Source organism: Oncorhynchus kisutch, linkage group LG20, assembly GCF_002021735.2.
Source record: "Oncorhynchus kisutch isolate 150728-3 linkage group LG20, Okis_V2, whole genome shotgun sequence".
NCBI lineage: Eukaryota > Metazoa > Chordata > Actinopteri > Salmoniformes > Salmonidae > Oncorhynchus > Oncorhynchus kisutch.
In genome coordinates this window covers 23,015,117-23,040,094 of record NC_034193.2, presented here as the reverse complement: position 1 = coordinate 23,040,094, position 24,978 = coordinate 23,015,117, and the positions used below count along the sequence as shown (strand labels likewise).

General features: G+C 44.4%; 1 protein-coding gene across 1 annotated transcript; it reads right to left on the bottom strand.

Moving 5' to 3' along the window:
• Positions 1–430: 430 nt before the first annotated feature.
• Positions 431–3,060, bottom strand: nog2 (noggin 2). The gene has a single exon (XM_020454457.2). The coding sequence runs from the start codon at positions 1,731–1,733 to the stop codon at positions 1,098–1,100; it is 636 nt and encodes a 211-aa protein (XP_020310046.1). The 5' UTR covers positions 1,734–3,060; the 3' UTR covers positions 431–1,097.
• Between the last annotated feature and the right edge of the window lie 21,918 nt (positions 3,061–24,978).

The following is a 24,978-nucleotide window of genomic DNA, read 5'->3' as shown; positions in this document are numbered from 1 at the left end:
GCAGCAGTGCTTCCAGTGAATGAATAGCACAGACCCAGGCGACACTGGCTTGCGTGTAACCCGCCATGTCATCATCGGACACTGTTTCAAATGTCTTAATCATATGTTACTGTTGTGTTAAGACCTTGGATGCGAGAAATGAGCGTTTGCGTAAGAGATAGGATGAATACGCATGGCCTCTCCGCTGGCTCAAAACAATGAATGCCAATTCTGTCGAGAAGTTTTAAGTATGTGTTGCGCATTACACAACATAGTAAATCACCCGTTTCTAAAATCACAGTGACAGCGTGGAGCGTCAGTAACGTCCCCCACATCCCGATTCATTTCAGCTCGGACTTACTGTGCATTTAGCAACTCCATTCCACTCCACGACCATACACGCCCCCCCTTGGACAGGCGCACACTTTATAAGCAACTTGCTTGACACTAATACATGTTGAAGAGATAGACTTTATTGCTAAAACGTGTAACCATAACATTTACACTGATATGTTTACTTTTAATTTTATTTTTTTAGAAATATTCAAGTAGACATCTCCCATCATTTCTGGTATACTCTGCTATTTTCTTTCCTTATGTTCTATACTCACAATCGTTAAAATAATAAATAAAACATACAGATTTGTTTATTTCTACAAAATACTATGTATTCCAACAGCTGAGTTCACGCCTTATATATATATCTTTATCCTCAACTTTCAATTGAATTATTATTGATATTAATATCATACAAAAACTCTAGGCAGCATTGCAGTGAATTAACAGTCAGCATCAATGTTCAGTTGAAAAAAGTGAACTTCTTGGAGAAGTTGTATATGCGTTCCATCTTAAAATGCTCATAAAAAATAAAAGCTCTTCTTTCTGAAGTGCTTGTGTTCCCCCAAAAACACGTTTCAGGGATGAAATAAAATATGGTCCTGTTCATAAAAAAAAAATAGCTGCATTTTTCTTAAATATATACAATGTTGGCATTTCAATTAAAATGCTATATAAAAAAATAGATTCGCTATGGTGCCCACCTCTGTCCAGAGTTTACAGTGCAATAGAAACCGTATATTTCCAGTCCACTTCCCCGACCCTACTACTTCCATTGAAACTCAGCAAGAGCACTTGCACTCCGAGATGATTGGGTATTGCACCGGTATCCACGTACAATATTTCTGTCTTAAAAACCCTTGACAATACCACCGGAGGAAAGTCTTGGTGATTGACTTGACAGGTTTGCAAAACATCCCCTCGGGGAAGGAACAAGAGCGCTCATTGAAGCAGTTTCCCTCCTTGATGTAGCGTGGCCAGAACCTCAAGCCCAAATCTTTCCAGGTATACACCACCGGACAGTGCGTATACGTCCACAGCCACTGCAGAAATTTCCTGCGGGCTTTCTTGCCCACTTTTACCCGCTTCCCGTAGGGGGTCTCCGAGAGATCCAGCTTTTTAACCTCGTTGGGCATGGGTCCTTGAAGTTTCATCTGGGTTTCTTGCACGGAGAGGTTCACCAGCATGGGCGAGCTGATTGACATGAAATTGGGATCAAAGTTGCTGCCGAGCTTTTTCCGCAGAGTCCTCTCGGCCAAGTCCTGTTCCCGGGGGTCGTATTCCGGGTCTGGGTCCTCCTTGAGGTCTGGCACCGGAAGGTGCTCGCTGGGCGAGGGGCGCAGGCGTAGATAATGTTGAGAAACTCCAAGGTGAATGGACACAAGTACATAAACGAGTAGCGTCTGTGAGAAGCCCATATTTAACTTTGCGTGATGGCTCCCAGGGTGTATTAAATATTAAGTTATTTTCACCGCTACTGTGCACTTTGAAATGAGTAGCCCGGGGGCTTCATAAATAGTCGAAGTAGAGGCACGAGCAAGACGATCCTTTTTAATAGACCACGTCGGGTTTGAATGACATGGAGTGGAGTTTCTTTTTAGGGAACCTTAGCAATCTGCTGATGCAATCTTGTAGAACGCGGAGTGCCTCTTCTCAACAACAAAAAAAGAAGAAGAAAAAAGAACAAAGTTTAGGCTTAACCAAAAGGGCACAAAACAAAATGGAAAAACTCTATTCACCCACTCTCCCGTTTCACTCTTTTTCTCAAATTCACTTTGGGGTTCTTGTTGTTGTCATGGTTACGCCAGGGACACTCAAAGCCACGACAAATTGTCTAGACTGGATGACAGTGGCTGAGGCGAGAGTTGCGTGGAATAAAGTGTTTCTAAAGATCCGCGTTCTCCTCAGAGACAAAATAGATCCAGAACGCCCAGAGAGAGAAGGGCGCACAAAAGAGTACTTCACCAAGTTTTAAATGTCATGGGCCCAGCAACTAGGGCTGTCTTGGTCAATGTTATTTTTACAGACGACTTTTATAAACGTGGCTTCTTTCAACTTGCCCTGGCACGCTCAGGTTTGAGAGAGTCCAAACGCGAGTTTAGAATCCATGGGATGAGAGGTGTCGTGTGACTTTATTCAGTCCCCGTACGATATTCCAACGTTCTGTTGGGACCTCACTGAAATTGTCCACGTGTAGTCTGATGTCCTCTCTTTGGCAAAACGCACCACTGTAGTCTCTCTCCCACACCTATGCAAGCAGAACCATTTCCCGGTCCTGATGAAAAGGTCTATCCAAACCAAAATGTAGCTTTACCCCTACAAATACTCCTCCAGGACGCACAGTGGTTTTGCGCACAACAATTTAAAACGAAAACAACTTCACAACTTAATATAAACTTTCACGAATAAAATGCATATCAAACGCAAAAGCTAACATGCCAGTTTAAGTTCAGTTCAGTTTGATTTCCCTTTTCACCCCAATGACATTGATGATTTCGCTATTGATATCAAAAAGAGCTACAAGTCCCACCGCGGTTGCAATGGTCGAATCAGCCCAAGTTCTGCAGTCTTTTGCCCGGTCAGTGTTTGCAGTAATTCCTGGGGGAGAATCTTTACTCCTTTGATAGCTGCTACAGTAGCGCCTACTTACTTGCTCCTACTTTAGGAGGTCTGAGACTTGGCGCTGAGCGTCTCTTTGCTTAGACACACTGTGTATGAGTGTGTCTGTTGCGAGCGGTGCTCAAACCCAAGTTAAATATCCCCCTCCGACGGTACAAAGTGTCAGCGGGTCCTGCCCACCACTGCCACTTTCACTATGATTGACAGCACCCCTCGGCCCCCTCCCCTCACAGAATGTGGAAAATATCGGCCACAATCACACTATCCACATGGTCCTAAAGAAACCGATTTGTCACTGACAGAGACATTATATCCTAAACTGTGATGTAGCCACATCTTTTGCTTTCTCCCCAAAATAAAATAGTCATAATATAGCACTATAGATACAGTAGCAATGCTCTCATTACCTTGCAATCTGCCTGGCTCTCCTCATATTTCGTAACTTGTGCGCAATTATTATCTTACTGCAACGCGCTCGAGGTAACAATACGCTGTCAATATTTAATTGAGGTAGCTAGTTTCCCAGTTTATAACATTCCCATGAGAATGGTGGGAAACGTTTAGTAGCGTGTCCGAGGGGTTGTAACGGAAAACGAGCATCACATTCCACCTTTGTTCACGAGGACCTCTGTCCGCACACAGGAATTCGCTGTTTGAACTTTGGGGTCACAAAATAAGCGCGCAATTAAAGCTATAAATGGTCATGGATAGCCTTACTAAACGTTACCTTTCCCATGCTGACTAACCGCACTGATGAGAGGATCATGTTTGAGCCCCAAAGGTTGTTTTCAGTTGAATATATGGAGCTGTCAATAATGCAACTGATATGGAGAAAATTATTTAATGGGTAGGCCTAATTATGCATAATCAGGCTTCTATAAACGAATGCTGATGCAACTGACAGTAACTTACTAACAACACAGTCTCTTGTCATTAACAGCCAATTAGAAGTTTTTAGACACATTTTATTCTTGGTCAATCAAATGTCCATATTTTGGAGTAGTGTTCAGTACTTGACCTCTTTGACGCATATAGTCGTAATACATACTTTTGGTTGAGGCTATTTGATCAATTTATTAGTTGTCGAATCTATTACAATTTCCATAATTTGACTGTTGTAACTATGCTCTGTACACAGTACGGTGTAAGAGACGGACTGATGTGTGTGGTTGTGATAGGGTACTTGCTCTTATAGTGGTCACTAGGGGGCGTTGATCCAGCGTGCAGGAATCCCAGGACAGTTTGCCTCATCATTCTTATCAATGGGGAGAGAGTGTGCGTTCATTTTCACTCCATTACAACGTGACAACAAGTCGTTGTTTCCTAACTTACCGTCTCCGTATCACCTTCTCCATTTATAGACAATTGGTTAGAGAATTTGATTTATAGGATACTTTGATTCACGTTTTTTTGCCAATTAACCCAAATGATCTTATCAATGATACTGTGTGTGTGACAGAGAGAGAGTGTGTGTGGATGTGTGGACGTCTGTGTGGGAGTGTGCAGGAGTGAGCGTATGTGGATGTGTGGATGTCTGTGTGGGAGTGTGCGGGAGTGAGCGTCTGTTTGCTAAATCGGTAGGACTCTTCATGTGCACCACAAAACCACCAAGAAATGAAGAGCGACACCACGGCTGTCTCTTAGGGATTTTATGTATATCTCCAATTATATTATGGAAAGACAGAAGCACATGAGTCTTCAACGCACCATCTTTCATGGACACTATCACAGTTGTTCATACAGCCATTATGTATAGAATGAAAGAATAAACCATCTTCAATTACAAAAGACCGTATAATAGTAATTCCTAAGACAATAGAGTGTAAAGGGAACACCTAGTCAGTTGCTAAACTGGCTAGGCCAATTGTGGACGCATACCTTTTTTTTCTCTTTTTTGTTGTTGAATTTTTTACCCAATTTTGTGGTATCCAATTGTTGTAGTAGTTACTATCTTGTCTCATCGCTACAACTCCCGTACGGGCTCTGGAGAGACGAAGGTTGAAAGTCATGCGTCCTCCGATACACAACCCAACCAGCCGTACTGCTTCTTAACACAGCACGCATCCACGATGTACAGGTGCAGTAATCTGTGAGCTGCTCTGACAGCTGGTGCTTAAAGCTAGTGAGGGAGATAAGTGTTTCCAGTTTCAGAGATTTTTGTAGTTCGTTCCAGTCATTGGCAGCAGAGAACTGGAAGGAGAGGCGGCCGAAGAAAGAATTGGTTTTGGGGGTGACTAGAGAGATATACCTGCTGGAGCGCGTGCTACAGGTGGGTGATGCTATGGTGACCAGCGAGCTGAGATAAGGGGGGACTTAGTATAAATCTGCAGGTAGCTAAAGCTAACCAACTAGGTTCAATGTTAGCTAGCTAGTAGAAACCTATAACTAGCAATGCAAATGGCTTACTGAGATATTAATAATATTACTACACAGATCATACACGTAGCTAGCGAGCCAGCTAGCTAAACTCTTACCTGTCTACATGGATGAATGATTCATGGCAGACTGGAACCCCTTTCACTAAGGAAGAAGTCCTTTGTTGTTTGCGTTTTGTTTGTACAGCTTGCTCAGACTGTTGTGTCAAGTCACTCCGGTTCACACTGACTGTGTTCAATGCCATAAGAATCATCAGATCTTTCTCCCTCTCTGTCACGGATGCCATGGTTGCCCATTAGTTTGAAGATGTAATCCGGAGACAGGTGTTTAATGACCAGTGTTCTGTGTTTTCTTTTCGACTCCCTCCGCAAACGTCAACATTTTCTTAATCTCTTCATTTCGTTCTCATACTCCCCTTCCACAAGGCATTCCACTGATTTCAAAACTAGGTCAATTTCTTCCGTGACAACAACACTGTTAATCTCAGTTTCTTCCCAATCACTGTCTTCAGAAGACTATAATGTCTGCTTCAATGAAAATGTTTTTACCTAAATCAGGGATTTCTTCATCATATGATCAATTTTCAGAGTCAGAGTACGTCAGTATGGCACGATCATCCTCCAGAAAGTAGTTCATCACAACTTTTTCCCACTATTCTTTGTCAATAGCACTTACTAAATTCATGGCAGCAATGTTGTTGAGAGCAGTATGTCTTTTGCAGTTCTCCATGGCTATATCTTTCAAAAAAGCTGCGATTGTAAGGATTATCTACACACACTGAGCAGCTCATGTAATAGACAGCTCTCACCTCTCGGCATGTCCAGCCCATCCATTATCTCCGCCAATCATGGCAAGCGGGAAGGTTCCTGTCTTTTTCCATGGCTAAACCAACTAGGCTTGTAAATTAACAATTTTATTCATAATTACAGATGACATGCAAGTTTGTTATTAATGTATATGAAAGTTCACATGTTCAAGAAAGCATTTCGGCCAAAAAAAGGCAGAAATGCCTCTCCTGTGAAGTAGTGACATGCGACACGCATCATACGCCCAATTTCATGAAACTGGTCACATTTAGCGTGGTCTCAATCAAATGATCTACAGGTTACAAAGTGCTTGCTAGGAGAAGCATAGAGCAAAGTTATATTTCTAAGAGGACTGGTGGGATGGCGTAAACAAAACAAGGCTGCATTACACACTGCAAAGGATATTACATCCCTCAGCCTGCTCTGCTCTTGCTGATCAAAAACTTTTTTTTTTTGCACTGCCTAACCAATGCTGTGCGGTGTCGGCCGACAGTGGCAGTTCAAGAGGAGAGTCAAAGAATTATTCAGAAAATGTTTTTTGATTAGGCCTAGTCCAAAAAAAGCACTATCTTGTGTGCGGACTAGCCTCTAGCCTATGTTCTGTTCAGTTTGCGAAGATGAGATGGAGGACCGGATGTCAACTTTGACAGCTTGCTACTACTTAATGTTAAAAAGCACAGGCCTACTTATTGTTAGCTTATGACTTTGAAGAAAATAATCTATTTTCTATAAAGTGATCTATAACAAAGCTTTGGTCCGCTATGCTTTATGCTAGAAACAAGCTGTTAAATACCCGACGACGACGTGACTGATGCATATGGGGATTTCATTGTTTCATTTCTTTGACATTCAGAGGCTGTGTTACAACCTTCTATAGCCGAGGAGACAAAACATGTACTTTGCTTGGGAAGTAATCTAATTCTGTCACTATCAATTAATTGAGCTATTCAATTTCTGTACAATAGAAGACGTTTAAACCCAGACAGCCTTTAGGGAAACACTTGTGAGTTTCTCTTGTTGGGTTAAACCATGGGAGAAAAGTAGCCAGAAGTTAAAGTTTACATTGTTCTGCGTCGGTAGACTTTTGAAAGTACCATGCTCAGATTCCTAATGATGTCTCAGGTTCAATTATTTGCAAACAGGGACAGTTTCATTGCAAACAAGACACATTGATTTGGTGTTGGAGAAATATGATGAAATGAACGCATAGGTCTAAATCTCTCTCTGTCCATTCTTATACCCTGACCACACAGCTTGTGTCCCGTGCACGAGCATTGCAAAATAAATGTAGAAATCTATATTATTCAAACAGTGCACCCACACTGCTCGCGAGCGCCAACGAGCGTCTGCGTTGCCAAGGGCTAAAATAGAAGTCAGTTCCATTTGTGACACAGATCGTGCTGCAATCCTGCCTCTCCCATCTCCTCATTGGTTTATAGAAGCAGGTACCCACGTGCAATCTCCTCATTGGTTATACCCACATGGGTAACTGAAAGACGAACGAGGTCAGTAGCGGTAATGCACCTCATTTTAGTAGTGGAGAGGGTAGTAAGTTTTAAGTTCCTCGGCGTACACATCACGGACAAACTGAATTGGGCCACCCACACAGACAGCGTCGTGAAGAAGCAGCGCAGCAGCGCCTCTTCAACCTCAGGAGGCTGAAGAAATTCGGCTTGTCACCAAAAGCACTCACAAACTTCTACAGATGCACAATCGAGAGCATCCTGTCTGGCTGTATCACCGCCTGGTACGGCAACTGCTCCGCCCACAACCGTAAGGCTCTCCAGAGGGTAGTGAGGTCTGCACAACGCATCACTGGGGGCAAACTACCTGCCCTCCAGGACACCTACACCACCCGATGTCACAGGAAGGTCATAAAGATCATCAAGGACAACAACCACCCGAGCCACTGCCTGTTCACCCCGCTATCATCCAGAAGGCGAGGTCAGTACAGGTGCATCAACGCAGGGACCGAGAGACTGAAAAACAACTTCTATTTCAAGGCCATCAGACTGTTAAACAGCCACCACTAACATTGAGTGGCTACTGTCAACACACTGACTCAACTCCAGCCACTTTAATAATGGGATTGATGGAAATTGATGTAAAAATATATCACTAGCCACTTTAAACAATGCTACTTAATATAATGTTTACATACCCTACATTACTCATCTCATACGTATATGTATATACTGTAGTCTATATCATCTACTGCATCTTTATGTAATACATGTATCACTAGCCACTTTAAACTATACCACTTTGTTTACATACCCTACATTACTCATCTCATATATATATATATATATATATATATATATATATATATATATATGTATACTGTACTCGATACCATCTAATGCATCTTGCCTATGCCGTTCTGTACCATCACTCATTCATATATCTTTATGTACATATTCTTTATCCCTTTACACTTGTGTGTATAAGGTAGTAGTTTTGGAATTGTTAGGTTAGATTACTTGTTGGTTATTACTGCATTATCGGAACTAGAAGCACAAGCATTTCGCTACGCTCGCATTAACATCTGCTAACCATGTGTATGTGACAAATACAATTTGATTTGATTTGATTTATGAAAGTTGCCAATCGCAATATAAAGTCAAGAGAAGAAAAAGACTAGAAGGAGGAGAGATGACTAGAAACGATTTGGTTGACCATTTTATGTGTGGATTAATTGTCGGAGTAGAGGACCTTGTGCATTTCAGGTTAAATAACAACTCAATGTTTATATCTCAGGACAAATTAGCTAGCAACAGCAAGCTAGCTAAATAGGACAAATTAGTTAGCAAGTGCAAGCTAGCTAGCTACATTGCCATAAATGATTAATGCTTTTCGACCTGTCCCCAAATTGATGTAATTGGTTCAGAGTTTGTTTTGATATTTTAACCTGCGTGTCGTGATTGCGTTTGGTGTGGGGGTACAAAATAAATATATGCACAATGCCACACGCGCGCAGCCGGTTTGGGTTCCGTGTTAGCCTGTAATTTCGTTAATTTGTTTGTTATTAAAAAATATTATCCTAATATGTAAAATGCCATACAATTGCATGACATGTTTGTAAAAGGCAATTGTTTTCTGACATGCAAACACGATTATATATTCATGCAATGTTTTTGCTGTAAAGGAGATCTCCCAAGGTGGTCTGTAAACCCACAACCTTCTGGCCCGCAGCCCTGTGCGCTATAAAAAAAATCCCTGTGTTGCCAGGTAATGCTTACAGGATGAAGAATAGTTTCTAAAACTGCATATCTAAGGCTCTGGGCCCTCATTTATCAATGTTGCGTAGAAAAGCTTCTAAATTAACTCGTATGAAGAACATTTTGAAAGTTGGTATTTATCAGCTGCTCGTACGCTTGATTTACACACACCTGTTAGTATTTTCCCTAGATAAATCAGACATGTTATAAAACACTGCTAGTGCACGTGAACTCTCATTTATGCAATGAACTGTCCTAAATGACCATTTATGGTCACAAACTTTCCCTTTAAAGCTGCAAGAAATTTCTCTAATTTCTGTGTGCCAACATGGAGAAATCCAAGAAGACAAAGGAAAAAACTTTTTGGACACAGAACTATAACTTTTGATCACCAAAGTGGAAGCAAAACAAGCCATACTTTTTGGAGCCCTCAGCAAAACAATTTGCACGCTCATTGAAAACACGCTCCCAGCATAATGCAGCTTGTGACAGATCTTCCAACAATGCAAGATTTGCCATTTTGGACAAGTCACAATGCCTCAGTATTACCTTTTATATTATTTAACAGGTTTAACCTTACATTCCGCTCGATTGCTAATTTACTTTATTTGTCACATTGGGGCGGCAGGGTAGCCTAGTGGTTAGAGCATTGGACTAGTAACCGAAACGTTGCAAGTTCAAATCCCCGAGCTGACAAGGTACAAAATCTGTCGTTCTACCCCTGAACAGGCAGTTAACCCACTAGGCTGTCATTGAAAATAAAAATTTGTTCTTAACTGACTTGCCTAGTAAAATAAATGTAAAAAAATAACGTTCTGACCTTAGTTCTTTTGTTATGTCTTTGTTTTAGTATGGTCAGGGTGTGAGTTGGGTGGGTTGTCTATGTTAGTTTTTCTATGATTTGCTATTTCTGTGTAGGCTTGAATGGTTTCATGTTTCATGAATTCGATAGCACCCTGAGAAAACTATTAGTAGCCTATGTGTCTATAAAATGAATACATGAATAAACTATTCATGTGTTATTTTTTTTCTTCATAGTTTATGATTTGGTCCAGTATGTCAATTCTTTCTCCATTTGGTGGATGGTATTTCATTAGCAGTTTAACTTTTCTAAGGAGAACGGGAGCTACGGGTAGTACCCAACAATTTATATATACACTAAATGACTGTCAGGGGGCGCTGTTTTGAAGCAACTCCGCCTTCATCTTGGCACTCCCCCACAATTGTAAAAAAATATTTTGGAAGCCATAGAAATGCATTTACTAGTGTCTACATTTGTTTTTGCCACGTTTATTCTATTATAGACACATTGCATACTTTTACATTATATTATATATATTTTACATTATATAATTCTTGAGAAAGTACTACTGTTACTGTCCCCACTACAACACAATAAATACTTATATAAATTGAATTTTGTCCTTGCTTTTCTGAGGAGTGACAAAACATAGCATCAGCAATCATTGGTAGTACCAGGATGCTAGCAGGCGACGTAAGCACCCAGGTGAAGTAAAATATATTCAATGAAATAAATAAAAAACAAAGATGATAATATCGTCCAGCTACTGTAGCTGCCTCCGAAACATCAACAGGCAGTACTCGGCAGTACAGATGAAAATACAAACCAAAAGTACCGTTCCTGACAATTTATAGCGATCTGATTCCCCGTTCTGCCTGAACTTGGAATATTTCTTTTCGCGGGCTTGGTCCACTGACCCTTAACCTGAATGTCATGTTCTGCTATGTGTACTATTCTAGTAATGTGAAGTTTGATGGAATAATAATTTCAACTCTCCTACACTACGGTGTGGAGAGTCAGTGCAGGTGGTCAGTCCAGTTCAATTGTTCAGCAGTCTGATGGCTTGTAGATAGAAACGGTCTCTGAGCCTGTTGGTATCAGACCTATACCGTCTGCCCAACGATAAGGGAGTGAACAGCTCGTGGCTGGCGTGTGTGGGGTCCTTTATGATGCTGCGGGACTTCCTCAGGCACCGTTTCAAGTAGATGTCCTGGATGGGTGGGAACACAGCCTCAGTGATGAACTGGGCCATCGACTTCACCACTCGCTGGAGAGCCTTGCTGTTATGGACTGAGCAATTCCAATACCAGGCCGTGATGCAACTGGTCAGGAGGCTTTCGATGGTGCAGCGGTAGGACCTGGGTGGCATGCCGAATTTATTCAGCTGCCTTAGGAAGTAGAGAAGCTGTTGTGCCCTCTTGACATGAGTTGTGGAGTTGTTGTCCATGTTAAGTCATAGGCGATGTGGAAGCCCGAAAAACGTAAAACTGCTGACTTGCTCCACTGCAGTCCCATTGACGTGGATCGGGGCGTCTTCCCTCCTCTGCTTCCTGAAGTCAACAATCAACTTGTCTGTTTTGCTGACGTTGAGAGAGAGGTTGTTGTCCTGGCACCACAATGCCATTTCACTTACCTCCTCCCTATAGGCTGACTTGTCGTTGCTGGTTATCAGGCCTACGATCGCTGTGTCGTTAGCAAACTTGATGATGGAGTTGCTGTCATGCAAAGCCACGGAATCGTGGGTGAACAGGGAGGATACACCCCTGGGGTGCCCCTGCATTCAATTATGTTAATAAGAGTGTAATGCGGAGTTTGGGGGGGGGGTAACACAGCTGCTATTGTCCAGCAGCGGCCCCGCAGGGATTCCAGGGGAGATCCCGGGGGAGTAGAGGGGAAGGAGGACAGGACAGGACAGGGGAGCCCAGCGAACGGCGCTTCCCATCGTCCCATCCCCTTTATGCCGGCCAGCCCAGCCCAGCACCAAGCCCCCCCCCCCCCCCCCCCCGGTTAATTACCTAGAGAGAGGACTGGAGGGGACTGGGTGGGGGGCGCGGGGGTGGATGCATGGGGGGGTCAGTCACGAGAGGGAGGGAAAGGAGGAGGGTTGGGGTTGGGGGGAGGCAGGATGAGGGAGGAAGAGGGGGGGCGGGGGAGGACAGTCAGGAGAGGGAGGGAAAGGAGGAGAGGTGGGGTTGGGTTGGGTTGGCGGGAGAAAGGATGAGGGAGGAAGAGGGGGGGGGCGGGGGAGGACAGTCAGGAGAGGGAGGGAAAGGAGGAGGGGTGGGGTTGGGGGGAGGCAGGATGAGGGAGGAAGAGGGGGGGCGGGGGAGGACAGTCAGGAGAGGGAGGGAAAGGAGGAGGGGTGGGGTTGGGGGAGGCAGGATGAGGGAGGAAGAGAGGGGGTGGGGAGGACAGTCAGGAGAGGGAAAGGAGGAGGGGTGGAGTTGGGGGGAGGCAGGATGAGGGAGGAAGAGAGGGGGTGGGGAGGACAGTCAGGAGAGGGAAAGGAGGAGGGGTGGAGTTGGGGGGAGGCAGGATGAGGGAGGAAGGGGGGGACAGCGAGGAACAGGGGGACATGGCAGTAGCAGTTTGCTGTGGAATGGCCAATTAAATAATGCGATAAAAGGCCCTGGCTCGCTTTAACGAAGTCCGCCGAGCCTGACGAAGTGTGTGAGAGAGGGGTGGAGGGGAGGGCACACAGAGTGAGGGCTGGAAGGGTGGGGTCGGTGCCGAAAATTGGCCTTGTATAACAAGGAGACTTAGCACTTTGGTTTTTGAAGCGATTTTTCACGCTTCCTTAGGCCTCAATAGGGCGCACGGCAAGGGTGCATTAGGGGGTCGGCCCGAGCACAGATAGCGAGCTCCCTTCCCTGTGGCTACGAGCGCAGGGCCCCCCGCTTTTTACAAACAGACTGTTTCCCAAGGAAGGCCCACTGGGAGCTTAACCAGCACAGGCACCACCAGGGGCAGCCCCAGCCAGACTGGCTGACTAGGGTCCTAGGGTCCTTAGGGGACTGTTAGAATGGTACAGAAGACAGAGGGGGTAGGAGACAGAGGGGAAAATAAAGAAGAGGAGAGAAAAGGACACGGAAAAGGGGGGCATCAATACTTCACTAAGACAAAGAGCATCACCAGGGGTAACTGTGTTGACCCCCCAAAAAATGTCAGACTTCCCAATCTTTTCTGGTTCCCCATGGGAATAAAGAGAGGGGCTATTTTAGATTATACAGAGAATTGAGTAATGTGGCTTGCCTGTTGCTGTTTGGGAAATACTCTTCAACACCTAACATAGTAGTGCCCCCCCCACACACCCCTCCACATCCTCCTTCTTATTCCAAAACATTCCTCCACTGTCCTCTCTAAATATTACATCCCTCTACAGCCCCCAACACCAGCCCTCACATCCCACCCCTCACTCCTCCAGCTTCATAGCCCTAAGTTGAAGCAGATGGGTCGGGAAGCATGACAAAAATCTGTGTCCCGTTAACAGGATACTTTTGAAGCTTTCTCTTTTTATTCTTCAGGATTTTTTTGGTGCAAAACTAGCCAGTAAACAGCATCAAAGTGACTTTTCTTCCCCCTGACGACAACAAAAAAGAAATCATAAATTGTTGCCGAGCTCTTTATGAAATTGGTCCACCTCGTTATTGAGAAGGCCCATTCCAGGTCAAAGAAAAATAAAATAATTTAAAACACTTGATCTGCTTAATTGAGCCTGCCTGACTTAATGGATCAATAGAATTGCTCCAAAACTCCAAACCCAACACACCAGGCACTGCAGACAGGCTAGATTAAATGCTCAAAGTATTTGAACGCAGGTCTGCTCGAGGCAATCTGAAGTCAATCTGAATGTCGGACAAACTCCCGGCTTCTATATGACATTCCATTTGGGACGAAGAAACGCAGTGCTTTGTCACAGGCTATGATTAATTGTGTTCGTATTGTGAACAGCTCAATGCGTTTGTGATGTGACTGCCGGATTTGACTTTGAACTCGGCCTCTTAGGGATTCTTGGGGACTCTGCACTAACGCGACGGAAAGTGGAAACATCCTTGCTAACACCCACATGCCTGTGTTTGTATATCGTATTCATACACACTCATATTTAGGCACTTATTGTCTGAGTCACACACACGGAGAATGGAGAAAGGGGAGGGATGTGAGAGGTCATCCTCTGTGGTCAAGATGACTCTGGGCATCCTTAGACAATGGCTGCCTGGAAAAGCAAGGTCTTAGCGGTGGGTCTACACACTCTCTATGGACTGTCTGCCTGTCTGTCTGTCTGCCTGCCTGCCTGTCTGTCTGTCTGTCTGTCTGTCTGCCCGCCCGCCCAGTGGGCACACAGAGTCCTCGCCCTGCCTGACACAATGTTCTTGGAAAAGCGGAGCAATGACGGGAGGGGATCCAAAGGACTCCCTGTACTCTATACTGTGAATCAGCAGACTGGGGGGTGGTTGCTGGAATTGGCACCATTCTTCCATAATCATCCCTGGCAACTTTTAATTGGGGAGGTAGAGTGACCTCATTACATTCCAGCATAATTACCCTTATTCATGTCTCTGAAAATTTAAATAAAAGAGAAAGAATCCCCAACAGTCTCCCTTTGCCTTTTCAGTGATTTTTTTATTGGTGCCTGACCCGGCCCGTTTCGGGAACGAGCGAGAGAAGTGCCCCATCGTCTTTCTATTCTCTCCCTCTCTTTTTTTTCACCCCTTAGAGAAGGAGTGATGAGGGTGGAATTAAATTGATCACTGCCTTCCGGAAAACAACAGGAAAAAACATTCTCTCTGTTCTTCCCTACGGCGCAGTGATGTCATTTGGGGCCGGCCCAATTCCCACTGCTCACAATAGGGTCGCTGTTACTTTCTCCACAGTGGCACTGCAGCCGGGAAAGAGAGAAAAAAAGCTGTCCTGCAGTGTTGAGACCGGCAACCCTGCTCACACATCATTACAATCTAACCATGCTCAGTGTTGATGCCACTCACTCTACTCGGTGTGTGAGGTGTCATAAGACCTTCACAAGGCTGTCATAGTGCTGTCATAGACATGACATTACAGGTGTCATAAGAAACCATGGCAAGGGACGGTATGTCATCTCCCAGAGTGGTTCGAGTCCAGTACCAGAATGGAACCACAGCCCGCCACCAAACCACTCACCAACAACCACCCACTGATGGATGACGTGCCCTCTGTTCTCGCTCCCCCGTAGCGTCCGTGTCCCTTTGAGTTGCCATGTTTAACTGGGGAGTTCAATGGACAGTCAGTGTAGCTGAAGTGCACTGGGGTGTCTTTGAGTCCGAAAGGCAAAATTCAAACTACCTGAACAACCCCACGCCCACGCCGTGCATGTTGTCAAACAGACAACGTGCCCTTTGCCCCCTGGTATGTTTGGAGAACACGCTGGAGGGTAATAGGGTGACGGCCCCAGGAGAAGGCTTTGGGAAATGTATCGCTAGGGTGCGAGTGCACACAACCCCCCCCACACCCCCCACACCCTCGGTTGCCTGTCTGGTAGAGAACGGGACTGGGGGGCGGCAGACCGGCAGCAGTGTGTATGTATCGGAGAGGGGTGAGGGGTATGATAGTTTGTCCTGGGGATGTACCAACTGTTGACTCGCACTGGTTTGCTAATCGAGAGCCACAAGCCCCTGGAGCCATGAGTAAATATGAGCGTCTGCCTCGCTCTGTCAGACTGGGGAATGAGAGAGAGTGATGGAGAGAGAAAGGAAAATGGAGAGAGGGAGGTGTACAGAGCAAGAAGACAACGGAATATGAAGAAGGATATGGTATATGTGTAATTAGAAAACAAATAGCATGAGAGAGACAGAGAGGGAGAGAGAGGGAGAGAGAGGGAGAGCTCTCTGGGCATGTATGAACATGTATTACCTTTTTTGTAGTTAATAAATCCAACGTGAAACAGTTCCAGATTTAAAAACAAGTGTTACATTTTTGTAGTTAATAAATCCAACGTGAAACGTGATAACTAGGCCTAAAGTATCCTTAATTCGCACTGAAAAAGTGAATCCCATTCTTCTCTAGCTAATAAGAAATCTCTCTATCTTCTGAATCAAGCTTGTAACGTCAGTATAGTATACTTTATAGTGGGGAGGGGCTGGTAGCCTAAACAGGTAAAGATTTGTGTTATGTTTCTGAGTGACAGAGTGAGGTCTTTACATAGTCGCTTTGTTGTGTTTTGTTGTGGGACAAACAAAATGACTGGAATGTAAAATAACGTTATTGACCGTTTCCCATGCCTTTAAAATGACGGTTCTGTTCCGGAATAGTATGGACCACTTTTTTTCCAGGTTCCGTTTCTGTTCCTTGGAAAATGTAGTTAATTTCCAGTTTTCGGTTCTGTTCCCTGAACCGGTTACAACCCCTGATCAAAACATCCAGTCACTAAAAAGATATGGTGACTTTAAAACAGTTACAGTGTTTAATGGCTGTGATAGGAGAAAACTGAGGATGGATCAACAATGGATCAAGGATGGATCAACAACACTGTAGTTACTCCACCCAGAGTGGTGAGGGGAAGGTAGCCTAAGCACGCACAGGGAAAGATTTTCAGCTTGCAGGTTGACACTGGAGTAAGATTCTGAGTGACAGAGTGAGGAATTTACATAGTTGCTTTGTTGCGTTTTGTTGTGGGGCAAACAAAATGACAGGAACGTAAAATAACGTTATTGACTGCTTCCCATGCTTTTAAAATGACTGTTCTGTTCAGCAACAGTATGGATCACTTTTGTTCCAGGTTCCGTTTCTGTTCCTTGGAGAATTTAGTTATTTTCCAGCTTTTGGTTCTGTTCCCTGAACCGGTTCCAACCCCTGATCAAAACACCCAGCCAAACACAAAGACATGGTGACTTCAAAACAGTTACAGAGTATAATGGTTGTGATAGGAGAAAATTGAGAAAAAAATCAAATCGGATCAACAATATTGTAGTTACTCCACAATATTAACCTAATTGACAGAGTGGAAAAGAAGGCAGCCTGTACAGAATACAAATATTCCAAAATATGCATCCTGTTTGCAACAAGGCACTAAATTAATACTGCAAAAAATTTGGCAAAGCAATTCACTTTTTGTCCTAATTATAAATCCAATACAACACATTTCTGCGTACCACTTTCCATATTTTCAAGTATAGTGGTGGCTGCATCATGTTATGGGTATGCTTGTAATCGTTAAGGACCGGGGAGTTTTTCAGGATAAAAAAGAAACGGAATGGCGATAAGCACAGGCAAAATCCTAGAGGAAAACATGGTTCAGTCTGCTTTCTGCCAGACACTGGGAGATTAATTCACCTTTCAACAGGACAATAACCTAAAACACATGGCCAAATCTACACTGGAGTTCCTTACCAAGAAGATAGGGAATGTTTCAGAGTTGCCCAGTTACAGTTTTGACTTAAAACGTGCTTGAAAATCTATGGCACGACCTGAAAAAGGTTGTCTAGCAATGATCAACAACCAATTTGACAGAGCTTGAAGAATTTGGAAAAGAAATACGGGCAAATGTTGCACAATCCAGGTGTGGAAAGCTCTTAGAGACTTCCCCAGAAACATTCACTGCTGTAATCGCTGCCAAAGGTGATTCTAACATGTTAGAGTCATTACACTCCAACATGTATTGACTCTGATATGAATTGACGCTTTCCACTGTGCCGAGAGGGCATTTTCGGTACTGCAGTTGAACTGAAATACGGCCGAGAAAGACAATACCCATTGACGACCCCACAGAGAAATCACCTTTTAAAAATGTAAATAAGGCACTTCAGTCATCAACTTTGTAAACCAAACATCCAATGCATTTTTCAAGTAGTCTTAGAGGCCGATTTCTTTTCTCCATCACTCATAGCCAAAGTTATTGACATTTTAAATGAAGGCTGTGACTTGAGCGAGCTTAGAGTATGTCACATGCACATTCTGAAGGGAAAACTCACACATGCGTGACCGGGACCTGCTTGCGCGTAATGTAGGTCAAGGAGCCGAGGGAATTCTTTGCACTAGAATAACAGAAGCAAGAAGAAAAAGACGCAGCGAGAACCTGAAGATGCCACCGTGTTCAGCTTTCAACTTCACCAAACATGCAAAGCGGTCTAAACTCTACACGTAAGCTGGTGATTGATTTTTTTTATTATGATTTAGTTATTATTATTTCTTTTTTCATAATACATGTAAATTGATGGACATTCAAAGACTGTCAGTAAGGCAACCTAGCAGATGGCATGACTCGGCGGGACTAAGTTAGCTATCTAGCTATCTAACGTTATAAAGCCCACGTGAATCCACGCTCTAGCTAGCAACATGAAATGTGAATTATTATCTGGATTACAATTCATGGACATTTTTGTAGCTGTTGTAAGCGCCGGTCGTGTCAGTGGTGGTTTTGACGCAAAACTAAGTCCGACACCGAAACAAAGACGGTTCTGCCGAGTTGCTCCTCGAGGAAGTAAAGAGAGGAGGGCTTCACACTACTCTCTCACTTGAGTATCTTACCTAGTTATTTACAGATGATCTAATTTTGCTCTTTTGTAGCTTTGCCAACTATGTGTTCGTGTTTTCTATACCTGTTCGCACCTCTCCCTGTAGGCTTTACAGATGCCCCCAACCCCTTGACTGAAACCTTCTAATTTAGTGTACTCATGTGGAATTCTGGGTCACTGGTAGCATTTGGAACAGCTGATTGGCGGTCACGAACATTGACTTAATCTCAGCATTTGCTGCCCTGACGGAGACATGGGTCACCCCAGAGAACACTGCTACTCCAGCTGCTCTTTCTCCATCTGACTATGTTTTCTCTCATAGTCTGAGAGCATCTGGTCGTCGCGGTGGTTGCACAGGTATACTCATTTCTCCTGAGTGGAGATTTTCTCCTTTCTCACCTTTTCCTCTCTTTCACCTGTCTATCCTTTCATTTGAATTCCATGCTGTCACTGTCACTTGTCCACTTAAGGTTAACATTATTGTCATCTATTGCCCACCAGGTGCCCTTGGAGAGATCCTCAATGAGAATTGACACCTTGATAAGCTAATTTCCTGATTATAGCTCACCGCTCTTCGTACTTGGTGACTTTAACCTCCCGACATCTGCCTTCGCTTAATTTCTTTCCACCTCTCTATTCCCCTCCTTGTCTCTTTTGACCTCATCCTTTCCCAATCTCCTCCAACTCACAAGGCAAGCAAAAGGTTTAACCTCATCTTTACTAGAGGCTGTCCGCCCACTAATCTCACTGAAACCCCCCTCCAGGTCTCTGATAACTACTTTGTTTCCTATTCTGTCACTCTTTCCTCCAACCATAACCACTCAGCCCCTACCCAGATGGTTATGCGCCGTCGCAATCTTCACTCTCTCTCTCCTCTTCTATCCTATCATCTTTCCCTTCTGCTAAATTATTCTCCCTCCTGTCTCCTGATTCCGCCTCTTCGACCATACTCTCCTCCCTTTCCACATCTTATGACTCGCACTGTCCCTTTTCCTCCCGACCGGCTTGGCCCTCCCCTCCTGCTCAGTGGCTGAGTGACTCATTGCGAGCTTACAGAACAAGGCTGCGGGCAGTTGAGGGAAAATGAAGGAAAACTAAACTTCCGGAGGACCTATCATCCTTTCACTCCCTCCTCTCTACCTTCTCCTAATCTGTATCCGCTGCTGAGGCCACTTTCTACCAGTCTAAATTTCAAGCTTCTGCCTCTAATCCTAGGAAACACTTTTCCACATTCTCCTCCCTCCTTCATCCACCACTCCGTCCCCCTCCTTCCTCCCTCTCTACGGACGACTTTGTCAACCACTTTGAAAAAAAGGTTGACGACATCCGCTACTCATTCACTCAGCCTATTCTCTGGAGACCTTCTCCCATTCTTCAATTACCTCATCAACTCCTCCCTGACCACTGGCAGCATACACTCTGACTTCAAAATGGCTTGAGTTTCTCCCCTCCTCAAGAAACCAACATTCGACTCATCTGACGTCAAAAACTATAAATCGAAACTTCTTTATTTTATTTTCAAAACACTGGAGCGTGCGGTCTCTGATCAACTTTCTCATTATCTCTATCAGAATGATATTCTTGACCCTAACTGATCAGGCTTCAAGATGGGTCATTGCTCTTCATTGTGTCACGGAGGCTCTCCGCTCTGCCAAAGCTGACTCTCTCTCCTCTGTTCTCAGTCTCCTAGATCTATCTGCTGCCTTCGACAATGTGAACCATTAGATCCTCCTCTCCTCCCTCTCAGGTCTGGGCGTCACAGGCTATACAGACTCTTGGATTTCATCCTACCTGGTAGGCCGCTCCTACCAGGTGATTTGGAGAAGATCGGTATCTGCACCACATACTCTCACTACTGGTGTCCCCCAGGGCTCGATTCTAGGCCCACTCCTCTTCTCTCTATACACCAAGTCACTCGGCTCCGTCACATCCTCACATGGTCTCTCCTATTATTGCTGCTACTTTTCTCCTTCTGACACCCAGGTGGCAACACACATCTCTGCATGCCTGGCTGATATCTCAACTTGGATGTCGGCCCACCACCTCAAGCTCAACCTCGACAAGACGGAACTGCTCTTCCTCCCGGGGAAGGCCTGCCCACTCAAAGACCTCTCTATCACGGTTGACTACTCCAGTGTCGCCCTCCCAGAGTGCAAAGAACCTTGGCTCAACCCTGGACAACAGTTGTTCTCTGCAAACATCAAAGCACTGACCCGCTCCTGCAGGTTCATGCTCTACGACATCCGTAGAGTACAACCCTACCTCAAATAGGAAGCAGTGCAGGTCCTAATCCAGGCACTTGTCCTCTACCGTCTGGACTACTGCAACTCACTGTTGGCTGGCTCCCCACTTGTGCCACCAAAACCCTGCAGAATGCAGCAGTTTTCAACCTTCCCAAGTTCTCTTATGTCATCCCGTTCCTCCGCACACTCCACTGGCTTACAATCGAAGCTCGGAACAGCAAGAGGAACTGCCCCTCCCTACCTTCAGGCTATGCTCAAACCCTACACCCCAACCCGAGCACTCCATTCTGCCACCTCAGGTCTCATGGCTTCTGCTCAGCCCAGTCCAAGCCCTTCCCTGTCTTGGCACCCCAATGGTGGAACCAGCTTCCCCTCGAAGCTAGGACAGCAGAGTCCCTGCCCATCTTCTGAAAACATCTGAAACCCTACCTCTTCAAACAGCATTTTAAATAATCCTCCTTGCTTTCTATGCCTGTGATATCTTAAGATGAATGCACTAACTGTTAGTTGGTCTGGATATGCTAAATGACTAAAATGTCAAATGTGACTCTGATTTGGACTACCGGTTTCTGTCAAAACACCCACACTGTGATGAAAGTGACTTTGTGGAAAGCCTAGATATGGAACAGCTTGGATGTCATCAGCCGTTGGGCAAGTCATGATGAGGTTAAATCACTCCTCTCCACTGTCTCTCCTCCCCTCTCCTCGGTCACTTCTCTCCCCTACAGCACATGGACATTGCGGCCCTCTTGATCAAATTCAAATGAAGTCTTCAGTATTCTCTGATGATTCTCAACATAAGCAAGAGAGCTCTCATCTGTTTTTGCTCATAATGGTAGGCATATCTAAGTGTCTGACTTAAACAACTAAGTGTCTGACTTACAATGACGTAGTCTGCTCACTATAATTCCCATCCAATATATTTTTTACACGCATGCCCGGTGAAACCCCTCATCACCCATTAACTCTCCATCCGCACACCACCTTCTTCCTCAGGCTGATGATATCCATGCCCTGTTGATGGACACTACGCCCCCAGATGCAGAGAAGAGGGATCACCAGCTCAGCTCGTCAAACTGTCCAATCTCTGGAGGGGACGACAGACATTGCTCTATCGGTGCTTGATTTGGCCCATTTGCTACCCAGCTTAACCGATTAACGTTTTCATGCGCAAAGCCTTTAGCTATTGTATTTGAACATTTTGTGTGTATTTATTAGCAGCTGGCAGTTTAGTGGAAGGGATATTCTGAGGTTCAAACAGTTTCATTGTTTAATATCTGCTCATAATATAGTTATCAGTTATTACATATGAAAAAACTAGCTGTGGAATGTTCGTCTGTGTTATGGTAGATTGCGTTGTAACTCTCCGACCAATCGCTAATCAGTATCCTGCAGGCGTGTATAGTGGAGTACCTCTTCCAATGTTAAAAGTCAAACTCCATTCTCTTACAAGCTGAGGTGAACTGATAGACAGTGGACCAGCTGTAGTCGGTATGCTACCTGACACCACTAGAGGTCTTGATGCTGTTTGTGTAGAACAAGAAAGAAAACAAGTAGGCGGCCAGTACAAGTAGAAAGCTTTATTGAACTATTTACATTAGCATACTTATATTAGAATATCATTTATTCAGGATGCACAACCTTCCACTTCTGTAAGGGGTTCTTTATCTTGTCATTCTTGCTCTGATGCAGCACTTGTTGAATGTTTTTTAAATAGCAGGACAGAAATAAGACAGGTAAAGATATATTGGCAGGGGTTAGAAAGGGTGGACCCCATAATGTCACAGCAAACAGTATTTCACTCCTAATATTGGTTCGACATTACTCACAATGTCAGTGGCTCTGTAAATACATAATGTTGTGAGCGTCTTATAGGATCCAGGAGTTGGAATATTATACTACGAAGCTTTTATCAAATGCTTTCTGTCATTGAGAATTACAAGGCAACTTTACTGATCCATGTACTGATTAATTGGGGCACCGTTAGAATTTTTAACATGGAAAATCATAACTGCATAGCGTATGCAGAAGTTTTTTTCACCAACTTTTCCATTTTGTAACAAGTGGTATGTCTTGTTGTGATTGTAGACAATATACTACTGCTAGGTCCTGAGGTGCACATGAACAGCTAGCTAGAGTAGGTAGAATTTAGTCCTCAATGAGTTACTTGCATACAACTGCATACACACAATTACCTTTCATGTTTAGAGTGGTTGTGGTCACTGTGGTGCCTGCAGATTTTCCCTCCCCAACTTGTCACAGCCATGCAGATCCCTATCCCCTGCGACACTGGCAGAATGCCCAAAAGCTTCCAAGGCTCATGCTCGGCTGCTGCAGTACTAGTGCACAGGAGGAGTAGTCCCAGTAAAACCGGAACTAGCAAGATGGCAGCCCTTTTAGTCATTTGTAACCTGTGTGAACTGGCTAGCTAGTTAGCGGCGCACTCTAGTAGTGTTTAAATCGGTGACATGACTTGCTCTGAGGCCTTGGAGTAGTTGTTTCCCTTGCTGTGCAAGGGCCACGGCTTTTGTGGAGTGATAGGTAACGATGCTCTGAGGGTGACTGCTGTCGATACGTGAAGAGGGTCCCTGGTTCAAGCCCAGGTTGGGGCGCAAGGAGAGGGACGTAAGCAATACTGTTTGTTACATGTGTAGGAATTTGCTTATTCTATATGTCCATTCAGAAAGATTCCTAAAATAAGCCTAACCTGCCCGGACTTAATCTCTTTAATCAGAAAACTGTAGGCAGCAACAGTGAATGATGGTTCGCATAAGTGTTAGAATGGGGTGCATTAATGGGGTGCAACTGAACGAAAGTAGCCAAGCTCCTTTCATGATTCATCCTATCCCTTGAAAAGCCTATCCTAATATTATCAGTAGCATATCATTTTTCCCGTAGTGTACGATTTGTTTCTCCTTATTAGCCTACTGTGTCCTGTCGAATAATATATGAATGACCGCAGCAGCGTTGGTGTCGTTATGCACATTTTCCGTGAAAGAGGGGATATCGCATCGGGCTTGGTGTAAATTCTTGAGTGTGCCAAAATTGGAATCTTTTTTTTTTTTTTTAAGACCACAACAACAACAAAAAGGTCAGAATAATCTGATTGTGATACTATGTTCTGGGCCAAATACTCCATCACATCTGATGGATGAAAGTCTAGGCATTTCAAAAAAGCTCTTACACTAAAAGGGTATTATCATCATTTCACAATTTCAGAGTGTTATTTCAACCTCATAGTGTAGAAATATATATGGGGGGGGGGGCTCAGTCCCGATACCATAAGCGTTTATTAGTTTATGACAGAACAGTGGGAATATCAGAGAGAGGGAGATACATTGCTGTCATATCCTGTCTTTCACTGTCTGTGTTTGTGTGTGTAAACGCAGCCACACCAGAAGTGACCAGTGAAATAACCACACCGCATACATTCCAAAATGCTTGGAGCCGTGCACAGTGCCAAACTATGACAAGTGACATAGAGAGAACAGAGAACCCTTCAAAAGAGAGGACAGAGAGACAGGGACAGAGAGCAGGAGCTGGACACCCTTTCCCAGGCTGTCTGGTTCCAGTGTGTGTGTGCTGTAATTACACCCAGGTCACAGGCGAGGAGCCCAGTTTAAGTATCGTCACTCTGTCTCTGGCATGCGGTGACCTTCCCTCTCCTCTCGCTCCTCTGTCTCCCCGTCTCTCTCCCCGAGACACCATGCCTGGCCCGGCCCGCTCACACACAGGTGCTAACAGGACAGCTGGCTCTGCTCTTTCTCTCTCTCTCGCTGTGTGCATGTGTCCAATAATGAACAACAGAACCAAATATGTTTTGCTGTGTTTCTGCATCAATGAGTGATATGCAAGCCAGTATATCCATGTTTCAGTCTTTGCATAGCCATTATAAGCCTATGTATAAAACCAGAGGTGTGGACTCGAGTCACATGACCTAGTCTCGAGTCTGACTGGAATCACAAATTTGATGATTCGTCAAGTCTGAAGAACTAGTGTAACACACACTCGGCCTTTGATTGGACCAGCAAACTGTCAATCAAGTACAGGCCGTGAGCTACATTAGGGCAGTCGCTAGTGTGAAACTGAATGGGAAAAATATTTTTGTAG